At 31.4% G+C, this 11842-nt stretch overlaps 2 protein-coding genes across 4 annotated transcripts; one reads left to right on the top strand and one right to left on the bottom strand.

The window, feature by feature from the left end:
* Positions 1–207: 207 nt before the first annotated feature.
* On the top strand, positions 208–4922 carry LOC131943092 (trimeric intracellular cation channel type 1B.2). 3 transcript variants are annotated; one of them, XM_059303107.1, is made up of 6 exons: positions 208–357; positions 2171–2337; positions 2525–2678; positions 3005–3189; positions 3378–3465; positions 3636–4922. In XM_059303107.1, exons 2-6 carry the CDS (start codon positions 2199–2201, stop codon positions 3889–3891), a joined length of 822 nt encoding a protein of 273 aa, XP_059159090.1. In that variant the 5' UTR covers positions 208–357; positions 2171–2198; the 3' UTR covers positions 3892–4922. The 3 variants fall into 3 exon arrangements, with proteins under 3 accessions (XP_059159090.1, XP_059159091.1, XP_059159093.1); XM_059303108.1 differs by having other exon boundaries at positions 216–274; XM_059303110.1 differs by having other exon boundaries at positions 229–294.
* Positions 4923–7244: 2322 nt separating this feature from the next.
* On the bottom strand, positions 7245–10606 carry LOC131943091 (trimeric intracellular cation channel type 1B.1-like). Its single transcript, XM_059303106.1, has 5 exons — positions 10361–10606; positions 8640–8808; positions 8252–8436; positions 8039–8126; positions 7245–7919 (listed from the first exon to the last, which is right to left on the bottom strand). Exons 1-5 carry the CDS (start codon positions 10488–10490, stop codon positions 7613–7615), a joined length of 879 nt encoding a protein of 292 aa, XP_059159089.1. The 5' UTR covers positions 10491–10606; the 3' UTR covers positions 7245–7612.
* Between the last annotated feature and the right edge of the window lie 1236 nt (positions 10607–11842).

The raw sequence follows: 11842 nt of genomic DNA, 5'->3' as shown, positions 1-11842 counted from the left end.
AATAAGAACAGACCGACTTCTGCTAAGCGTAGAATAAACATACCTAACATGAATAACATTTTTCTAAAAATAAGTTTGGAATTTTAACTGCCATAATATTTATTATTAGACGAGTCTCTTATTAATTTTATTATTTAATTAATTTTATTATTTAAAAGTGAAAGGAGAGAAATAATTTTGGCTTTATTTTTCTGTTTTTTATCTGGTTTAGTAAACCCCGTCCCTAAACAAGTGTCACTGATCACTGCGACTGTTATCTTATTCTTATCGCAACGTATGACATCCATTCCCATCGTAAACCAGTTTTAATTAGATCCAGATCTGGTCTTTATATTAAAGAATTAAAGCTATTTAATAGTAGGCCTATTTATTCTTGATTAAATTTGTGTTTATCTTGTACTAGCTCCAGATCCTGCAAGTTAACTTTCACAGTCACAGTGAGTCACAGGTGAACTCAACTCAAGCCTTGAGTCTCAAGGCCTAACTACTAAAACTAGAACTAGATTTTAGAGATCTAGATCTAGAAAAATCTAGTACTATAGATCTAGATCTAGTACATGTTGTAGGACAGGTAGTAACTGTAGACAGTAACAGTTGTACTTCTACTGTACAAGTCTAGATCTAGACTTAATTTTAAAGTAAAGAATAAGATCTACTCTACAATTAATAAACAATTACAATCTAAATCTAGATTGTACTACTTAACATAACTTTAGTCATTACCCACAATGCCTGACAATGCTGTTGTTGTGCTTTGTGATTATTGATTATCATTAGCCAACATTTAGCAATAAATAAATAATTAATTAATTACAAATTACTTGAAATTAGGGCCTACTTTATGCAGTTACTAATTTATTTTAGTACCAATAACAGTACGTTTAACTTTGCAACTTTGCCTGTCTGCATCAGTAATCAGTAAGGCTGTAAATATACAATATTATTATTATTATGAAGGTGCAGATACAGTATTCTATATACTATATAGATTATCATTTAGTGTTTATATCAAGTCCCCCTACCCTCCTCTACTGGCATTCTTGTTAGTTGTTTTCATAAACAATACATACAGGCCTAATCATAGTAACATATGGGCCGGCGTGGTCGAGTCGGTAAAGCTCATGGTTGCTAAACCGAAAAGTCTCGAGTTCGAACCCTCGGGCAGATGAGGCTCGTTAGCTGGGGACAGCCACTCTTCTAGGAGAGACAACTCCAATATCAAAACAACTGCTGCCTTGTAGTTTGTTCTTTGTTGAACAAAGGCTATGGAAGCAAATCCAAAAAGAAAAGCAGGCTGAAATCGGAGTTGGCTTCAATGGCGCATAACCAGTTGACACGTATCCTTAATTGTGATGGAGGCGTGGTCGAGTCGGCAAAAACTCATGGTTGTTAAATTTGAAAAAGTCTCCAGTTCAACCCTCTGGTAGATAAAGCTCGATCCCATCCAACACTAAAAATTAAGAAGGAAGAAGAAGAAGATAGTAACACAAAACAGTGAGCACCTAATAATAGCCAATATGCTTAATTTGCCTTTAAAAATTAAAGTGCTTAAAGCTAGTGTTAAAGAAGGCTATTTTTATGACATCATATAACCAAATCTTATTATCTATATATATAATTCTCTTCTGGGATCAGTTAGAAAACAAGCTGCAAGCGCGCCTTTGCAGTCCCCTCTCTTCCTCTCTATCACCATCACTACCACCCCCACCCCACCCCCACATTGTCTGGTGAGCTGTGGTCACGCTGTTTACATTTTACAATAATAGAGACGGGTTTGGTGACGGCTATTAGGGGCAGATTATTTAGTTTGAAACGATTTTAAACTTAGAGGAGGTAACTAAGAGGAGGCTGCTTTCACGTGGGGGGAGGGGGGGGATGGGGGGGTTTAGTGTTTTTAAGCAAATATTTTCAGTGGCAGCATTGGTACTGTCAAATTCACAAATTATAAATTACTGAAAAGTAGAAAAAAAAACAACTAAATAGCGGCGTATGATACGCAGCGGGTCGGCTCGCTATTTATATAAAATCTGTGGGTACAGCTGATTAAATAGAGCTGACAATAAGAAAGTAGCTAATATAAAACTAAAAGTAGTTTGATAGAGAAAAACTGCAAATTGTTTGTTGAAAGATACATTCTATAGATCTTTATGCATTTTACATTTTCTTTCAGATCATTGCTTCAGAATCTGTTAGAAACCATGGCTGCAAATATTGCCACAGAAATGCTTTTAAATCAGGTTACTGATTACATTATGAATGTTAGCATGTATCCTGTGTTTTTCTCAGCACATTTTATTCTTGGATGTCTGATTGTTCGAGAAGACTCCAAGGATTTAGGTAGGTTAAGTAATAATTGAGTTGCTACGGTAGTTAATAGAAATCAGTAACAAACACTGTGTATTTTGTTTGAGGTGTAGTTGTAACTGTTCATTCATATAATTTCATAGCATAATGAATAAATACAATTACACTGAAAGAATTATTTTAAAAAAAATTAAAAATTTTTTTCTTTCAATTTTGAAAGGTTCTAAATTCAGACAGAATCATCCATTTGCTATGTGGTTTTGTTCTGTCATTGCTGGACTATCTGGTGTATTTGTAGCCAACTTTCTTTTTGGAAATCCTTTGGTTGACATCTTGAAAGAGCATCATTTGATATTGTTAGTATCACTCTTATGGTGAGTCACCTCTATTCTTTTGCTGTTTTTTTAAATGTTAATATTTATACATGGATAACTTTCACTTACAGCAAGCTGTTTTGGTGAAGTGGGGGTAAGCAGACAGGCTAATGTTTTATTGATAATATAAAATTGGACATATATGGCCAATAATTTATAAAATTGCTAATTTCTTATCACAATAGGTTTGATATATTATGCCTTGGGATAAGCTACACAATATATTTCCTGAACTAGCCAGTAGTCTTAGCTATAGTGTCAGAATTATTATACTGTATTTTGTAATATACAGCATTCAAAATTTAAAAAAAATTCACTTTGAACAGGTATCTCATCAACTATAGCCCTTATGATGTAGTGTACAAGATTGTGATGTTCAAGCCTGTCAAAGTCATAGCTGCAGTACTGCAAGAATTTTTAAGAGTGAGGTTTATTTACTTGGGATTTCATCAAGCTGCTAAGGTTTATCCTGGTGCATACATAATTATGTTGCTAGGTGGAGCAATTAAAGGTATTGTTAGCTTAACATTACAAGTTTTAATATTGGTAAAATTAATTAGAAATTTTTTGTAAACAGCGTTGAATTGAAATATTCTTAAAAATTCTTTATATATATATATATATATAAAATCTCAATATAAATAAAAAAATAGTTTTTTTTAACTTGATACTGTAGTTGCTTATCTTGTTTCATTATAGGAAATGGATATGGGTTTATTAGAATAGTTGAACGTCTTATTAGAGGAAAATGGACACCCACCACAAATGAGATCCTGGATGTTAGCTAGTAAGTGGTTACTTGAAATTATGGTTTTACTGGCCAGCCAAGAATATAAAAAGTAAACACAAACGCAGAACTTTTTTTTTATGTACCATAATTAGAATTACAACATTTAGATGTCATTTTGTTTTTTATTATGATTGTTATTAAGTAGTACAATGTATTTTTCTCCACAGTTTTGCCAAGTCTGGAATGTATGCCAGCTTTACCTTTTTGCTGCACCACCTGCAAGTGATTCCTCTCCAAATACAATATCTCTACTGTAGCATTGTGGCAATTTTTGTCTGTCTTAGATTAGTAATTTTATTTCGAGGGGTTACAGACCCCTTGTTATCAATAGAAAAACCGGTGTGTGCCTTTCTCTTTGGTAGTGACACAGGTAATAAATTGAATGTTGCAACTCCAGAGATGAAAGATAAAAAGATTAAATAAAATACTTAATAGTTTATATTATTATAATTATATAAATCTCTACAATGTTATAATAAATACTTCTTACTCAGTACTTAATCTTTCAATGGTGTACACTGAACATTAATCTAGTCAGGAAACTAGCATTACAAAAATGTTAATTTAAAAAAAATAATAAAGACTTGTAAAGCTATAATTTTGTAATTTCCAATATAATGTAACAAGGAAAATCATTTGTTAAGGATTACAAAAATGTTTACCTTTGTCCACTTAATGATAGTAATTAAATACTTTTGAAGCTACGATTTGCTAGAAAACTGTAATTTAAGAATCATTCTTTGTAAACTAAATAACATTTGAATTCACTTGTATTTTATTAAGATTTGCTCAAGAGGTATTAGAAATGTACAGAACACATAACCTAACAATTATTTCTAATTGTGCACGTCTCTTCATAATCATAGAGTATGTGAAAAAGAAATATCCATACTGATTGATTTTACTGACTGCAGTGTGTAATTGATAGGGGACTGAATGAGTATCAGTTATTACTTGATTGATGTAAAAACCACATTTGAAAAATGTTGATTGATAATTTAGTCATTCCTCCCAAGTAATTTGATAAATATTATTTCTTCATTTAATTTTAAAGGATTGACCAATTTATTCATTTTTGTGATGACGCATTTTATACATTTGTGTATACAATCACTAAGAAATCATCATAATTAATAATTTTGGTACTAAAGTATTATGTATTGAACATATCATATTTAGTTACCTCTGGTAATGAACTTAAAACATCTGTAATGCTGTAAAATGTTACTTGTATTATTATAATTATGAATACAAACTTCAGTTTACTTGCCCAACAGCATGTCTAAGAAATTCTTAAACATTATTTTATATTTCTAAAAAGCTTCCATTTTACAAATTCTGCCAGTTTTGGGTAAATTTTTAATGTTGCCATATTTATTTAAATGCATATATCATATGCCTATTTTTTAAAACATGTTGACAGCAAGTTTAATAAATTTTAATATCACACTCCAGTTTATTAGTTATTTGTTTTTGAAGTGGCATATTTTTTTGGTCATTTACATAATAAATCACCAGAAATCTATCAAATAAGTGTTTTGAAGTCATTACCACCACAGTTCAGATTTCTTCGCTATGCACACAAGTTCAGAATATTTTGTCAGGCACTTTATTTTCATCTACAGGTGAAAATAGGCACAAATCTGAATAAATAATTAACTGAATGCAACAGGCAGATTAGGGGAAACAATCTTTCATTTGCTGAGGACATGCATTAGTTTAAAATGACTTTCATCTGGAAAACACCACCACAGAATAAATGTTTACAGTTCGTGTAATATTTAAAAAATTCATTGGTTTAATTTCAAAAGGTGTCTACACAGAAGAAGTTTACAACTGGTTAAATTTTAAATGATATATAAAAAAAAGTTTATATTTAACAACAGAACAAATTAAACTGAAATATGATTTTGACTCACTAATGAAATAAGTGTAAAGCTGCAGGATATTTGACAAATAGAACATGTTCATCTGCAAAAGTATGTATTCTATGCATGCAAATTATGCTAACCACCAAGAAAATATGTTATATTAAAATGGCACAAGTAGTGATCATAACATTTGCTACTATAGATGCAATTTATTTTTTAAAACTAACCTGCTAGAAAAAGTGGCAGGTTAGTTTGGCATACAACAAGGGATCACTTAGTTAAGACATAAAATATCTAATTTTTAGGGGTACATTTATGAACACATTTATGAACCACATTATGCTTAAAAAAATGAAATATTGAACATGGGAGTATTTTAATTGAATTAACAATGAATAAATAATTGAAAAATGAACATAATTTAATTAAAGACTAGACTTTACTTAAAATGCACATTCTACAAGCATTAGACAGAAATTTGCGCACACACAAAAATAAATGTCCAAATGACTAAAAAATGCGATAGCATTTTGCTTTTTCATTATTTTTTAAATAAAATATCTATTAGGACACCCATAATAATATGATATGTTTGTAATAAAAGTCTTTATAAATAACTATGAATCATTAATCACACTTAAAACCATCTAAGAACAACATGCAAACTGGTAAAAAAACAACAGTCTAAGCAAAAAATCTGTTTAATATAAAAAACACACACACAAAAATAGAGAAAACAAGTACAACCAGCAATGAGGTTGTTTTAAAACAAATTAATAAATTGATTGTTAATTATGACAAGAACTACTTCCTATGTGGGAGAATAACAAAAAGCAGATTTTGTTAAAGACCAAAGGGTGTGGAATGTGGAAAAATCTTAGGTTAGAAGGAAAAAAAACCTGGGTAGTTCAGTTAGCATGGAACAGAAAGTTGACATTTGCTAACACTGATATATAAAACCTGAACATTGAACACTTATTATCACACAATGGTATTCAAGAAGTTTTATTTGTATGTAAAAACAAATTAATACTTAGTAGTAACTAGCAGGGTAAAAACAAACTGTTATTGGTTATCATTATTTTAAAATATCATTCCAATTTATTAATATAACCAGTTTAAATGTGTAATGGAAGTTTTGATTAAGATTGATTTATGCTAAAAAAAAAACAAACAACTAGAAAACAAACTAACCATTTGAAATAGAAATGCAATTGTTAAAACCTACAAATTCAAAGTAAATGTCTAAAGCGTTAAGTGTATGTCCTAAACATAGTTCTTGTTTTTGTTAAGCAAATTTGTTATTTATAAAAACTTAACTATTCAATTAACACTACAGCTACAACATGTTAGATATGTTTGAATGCATTATTTATAAAAAAAAACATGGTTAAGTAAGTTTCTTTTCATGTAAGATAAAATTGATCATACAAAATATAGATAAATAATGAATTTTGAAAAAATTAAATAAATTCAGATCTATATAAAGGTAGATTGTCAGGTTTAATACTTAGATAAACTAACAATGAAATCAAGAAGTTAATTGTTTTAAAGTCTATAATTCAAAAACAAAGTTTAAATAAGGAATGCTTGGTGTTAATAGTTAGACTATGTAAACTCTGGTGTAACTGTCAGTAAATACTTAAAAATTAAATACACTGTAACATTTCAATAAGTATTAAAATTAATCATATCTGTTGTTTAGCAATTCAACTGAGATCTATCTATTGAGTTTTGAGCAAAATTATTAATACTACATTTTTCTAAAACTTGAAGACTTGTTTTGTTTAATTGCATCCTCCAACATTTGTTCTTTAGTAATTCAAGATTTTGATATCTAAACAAACTTGTTAAAAATAATTTTAAATCACAAATATGTTGTTAACAAGAAGTAATGTTTTGTTCTCCATATTATAAATAAATTATGAACTTGTAAAATTGTTCAGCAATTAAAATAAAAGATTTATTGGATACTCTAACTTCCATGTCTCCACTCACATACTTCACTTTCATGTGTGCAATACTATTTCTGTTTCTTTTCATGTCCATTTCAACCTCCGAGAAAAAAAAAACAAAAAAAAAACAAACTATGTAACTACATCACACTTTATAGCACTATCTGTGATGGAGCAATTATCTTCAACTTAAATGACCACTCAATATTGCACAATTCAATTGTTGATTTTTAACTCACCACTTTTACTTGTTCAATACAGTCGCTCAGTCTGTAAGCAACTTAATAATTTATTTTTTATACACTTTTAGTCTCCGGTTCAGTCTTTCTTCTTTTCATCCTTTGGCTTAATGACATCATTTCTTGGATCTTTGTTTTCATCCTCTTTGGCTGGTTCCTTAGATGCAGCACGGCGCAAGGCATCCCACATTCCACCCATGAAAATGGCGCAGAAAAGGTTCTCAATAGGAACAAATGGGTCATGGATGCCAAGGACCACTGATGAGATTTTAAAGTAGACGAAGAAAAGTACAACACCAAAGTAGATAAGAGGATGAGGTACAGCAATCAGGTTCAGACGTTCACACAGGAATACTATGGAGGCTACCAGACTGGCTTTTGTAGCACTGAAATAAAAAAATTAAAAAAAAAATTAAACGAAAACCAAACACTAATAGCACAAAGACAAATGAACGTCTGCTATGTCTAGTTATCCATAAAAGAAAATTGTGCACATGCAACTCACAAAGAAGGCTGCAAAATTTCATTACTGCCAGGAATCCAAATACCTCTGATCAGCCTGTCAAAATTTTTCATTACACCACTTCCAGCTCCTAAAAGAAAGAATTTCCCTTGAAAACAACTTTGAACATTTTACAATTATAAATTAGCAACAATATTTTTTTTTTACAAGTCACAATGTTTAAATATTTCACCCATACAAATAGCTATAGCAAACCTTTAATAGTGCCAATGATGACAACAATAAGGTAAGAACTGGGGTAAAGTTTTGCAGCTACCAAGACTCCATGGTATACTTTATGTGCTCTTTGTGTTTCCTTAAGCATGCAGATAATTAGCTTAAATGGTAGAAATTTGGCCAATTTATACACCAGATCAAATGGAGAGTAGTTTACTAGATACCTGAAATCAATAATACATACATATAAGATACCCAGACAAAATAATAAATAGTGATTTAACATTTTTTAAAGAGCTAAAAGTCAATAGTCAAATTTTTTTATATCTAAATTTTAATTCTACCAATACAGTGTTCACAGTGGATGAGCTAGACAGAAGTTTGGTTTAGAGATGTCTTTGGTGCTACAATTATAAGTTCACCTTACCAGACAGCTGTTGCTGTAATAATACTTTGGTGGTCCTTGAAAGGTGTGATAACAGGCTCTCCTAAGAGAAAGTTGGCTACAATGCTACCTGCAAAGCATATTAACATCGAGGACAGCCAACTGGACAATGGATGTTTACGCGAAAAAGGTTGAGATGGACTTCCTTGGCCTAAAATTGACAAAATAAAATAAAAAATGTATTAGGTTAATATGCTTTTGGTTACTTCTTCTAACTATTGAATACTTCTTGTTTCAACATGTCAGAGGAATGACAGAATATATTTTAAAGGCCTACTAGTACAAATAAAGCGATCAGATTATAGATATATGTGTTAGATTATTAAATGTACAGAAACAACTGGTGAACTTCAAAGTATTGCACTTTTGTTGTTTCTTTGCTAGGACTTAACTCTTTTACTTGACAGAGCAGTAGACCTACCAATAAATATAATTGCAAATAGTCTGGGAAGACCACTTGATTATTTTTAGTTACATTTAATTATAAATAGGCCTATGGGCTAAATATTTAATAGGGTGTCTACTAGAATATCTATATATATAATTCTCTTCTGGGGGCCGTTAGAAAACAAGCTGCAAGCGCGCGCCTTGCAGTCCCCTCTCTTCCTCTCTATCGCTACCACACCCCCCCCACTCACATGGTCAGGTGAGTTGTAGTTCACGCTAAATGTTTAGTTTGGTGACGGCTATTAGGGGCAGATAATTCAGTTTGAAACTATTTTAAATTTAGAGGAGGTAACTAAGAGAAGGCTGCTTTCACGGGGGGGGGGGGGGGGGAGAATGGAAATAGTGGTTGAATGTTTTAAAGCAAATAATTTCAGTGGCAGCATTGGTACTGTCGAATTCACAAATTATGAATTACTGTAAAAGTAGAAAAAACAACTATATAGCAGCGTATGATACACCGCGGGTCGGCTCGTATTAACTAAATAAGTTCTACATTTAACACTAACAACAATACCACTCTTCCATTTGTGAGTTGACCAGTGTCAATAAAATACACCCTCTTTTTAAAAAAAATAGTAACTCCTATAGTTTAACTATAGGCCTAGTAGATTGTTATTTAAACTTAATAGTTAGTCTAGGACCTACAGTCTAGGCCTAGATTCTACTTACTTATAATACTTAACTTACTATTATTAGGAGGCCTATAGTATATTGTTATATTAATTGTTAGATCTACTCTAGAAATATTTAATTTAGGTCCTAATATTTTTTAATAATATAGACTAGGCCTATATACTATATATATAGTATAGTATATACTATATAGTATATAGACTATCCACTATACTAGAGATGAAGAGATCTAGAATTAGATTATTAGAATGATCAGCAGCCTCAGAGTAACATTACACATTAGGCCTACTAAATTTAACTAGATCTATAATAAATTAATTAAGTTAGCAGAACTTTGTTATAAATCATGTTTAATTAAATGCTTTACTTTAACTTTAGGCCTAGAATGCCCTAGTAGATCTAGATCTTCTAGATCTAGATCTATTTCTTATTAAATAAATGAGTCCTACTTGTTACCAAATGAAGATAAAAATAGCACATAACCTGCAACTCAGCACCTGCAAAAGCACTCACCTATATAGAGTCTACACGGCGGTGAGTCAATGAGCCACACACAATCGGAACTTTGCACAAGAAGTTAGTTAGGGCAAACGAAGGTTTTAATAATAAAAAAAAAGACTAACCTTGCTGCTGGGGCAACACATCTTCTCGAACTGCGATGCACATGAGAATGTAATGTGCTATATCAAAATAAGGGTACATCTTCAATTTTGTGACCACTGTAGCAACATCCATATACGTTTGAGGATCCATTTCTAATAGATCTAATTTTAAAGTGATGCACTATGAAAATTCTTTCGAAAAACAAGGCAACGGATCCAGCAGTGCTCGCTTCGGTATTCCCAGTCTGGCACCGATAAAGAAAGGAGCACTACTGGTATAAAGTGGGTTATCGCATGGAACACGTATCGATTCTTTTATTATACGATACTTTGCGACGCGTCTATCTGAGGTTGTTTTTTTTTTCAACGATAACAGATTTTAGATCTTAGTCTAGATCTAGATATTAGAATCTTTTTAAAAAAATCAAGTAAATAGAACAGACAGTTATTATATTTGAGGTTTCGACAGTAGCTTTCTAATAATTAATTGACAATAGAGCATATCTTTCCCAAAAAGAACATTGTTTAAGCTTTTACATACAGCAGCTGTTTTGTTCTTGGTTTAAATACAAATAAAGACTTGCTGGAGATATCTAGATCTACATAAAATATTAACGTTTATGTTAAGCTGCATAAGTTTGTGCAGTGATTTTGAATGGCTGTTTTTTTTTTTAAATACGCTTACAGTCAGTCAATTATTTTTATTTATTTATTTATTTGTATCCGACACGAGAATTTGCTCAAATTTTAACTAAAGGCCAACATTTAAAAATCAGTGCATATTTAATACTTTGTCTTTTTGCTATATTTTATACAAACAAGATGCAAATGTAGCTAAAATCGTTTCTTTCTAGGATCGAATACTGTTTATTAAAGTGAGTATGCCCGCCTATGCTAGGCCAGGTAGAGGTCTAATGAAAGCCAGAGGTTCTATTTTTATAAAACGGCAATCGTTATGACCTGTTCTATTAAAACATAAGCTTTTGCAGAAGACTGAAATTTTACCCCAGAAACAATTAAATAAACCAATCAGTAAGAATTTTCCCCCAGCTGGTCTACGTTTCCCCCCATAAACAACGAAAAGCTTCTGCCATAGCTAACGTAAATTTATGATTTAAGCAGGCCTATTGTATTATTCGAACAGGCCTACTAATAGACATCCTGTGGTAATTCATGTTCAACAACCTGTGATTTTAGAGCCGTGTACTGTATGGCTATTGCCCTTCTTAATAAAGAGTCGGGAAGATGCACATATATACTTTGTTTTGATGTAATGTTGCTACCAATAAGTAAAAACCTATAAAAACGGAGTGGCGTAGGTTGGGGAAAGAGGGGGTGGGTATATCGAAAAGAATATCTTTAAACCGATTGTTCTAAACAGCTAGTTGTAGACCCATGCTATTAGGCACAGTGAGAACAACTCAGTGTCAAAATGGCCCAAACAATATTGTTCATAACAAAAGTTTACTTGAAGATCTCAATATGAAAGTGTTTTAAAGTTTC

The sequence above is a fragment of the Physella acuta genome, unplaced genomic scaffold, assembly GCF_028476545.2.
Source record: "Physella acuta isolate Inbredline_101_S28 unplaced genomic scaffold, ASM2847654v3 ptg000441l, whole genome shotgun sequence".
Lineage (NCBI taxonomy): Eukaryota > Metazoa > Mollusca > Gastropoda > Physidae > Physella > Physella acuta.
This window is presented reverse-complemented; position numbering and strand designations above follow the sequence as displayed.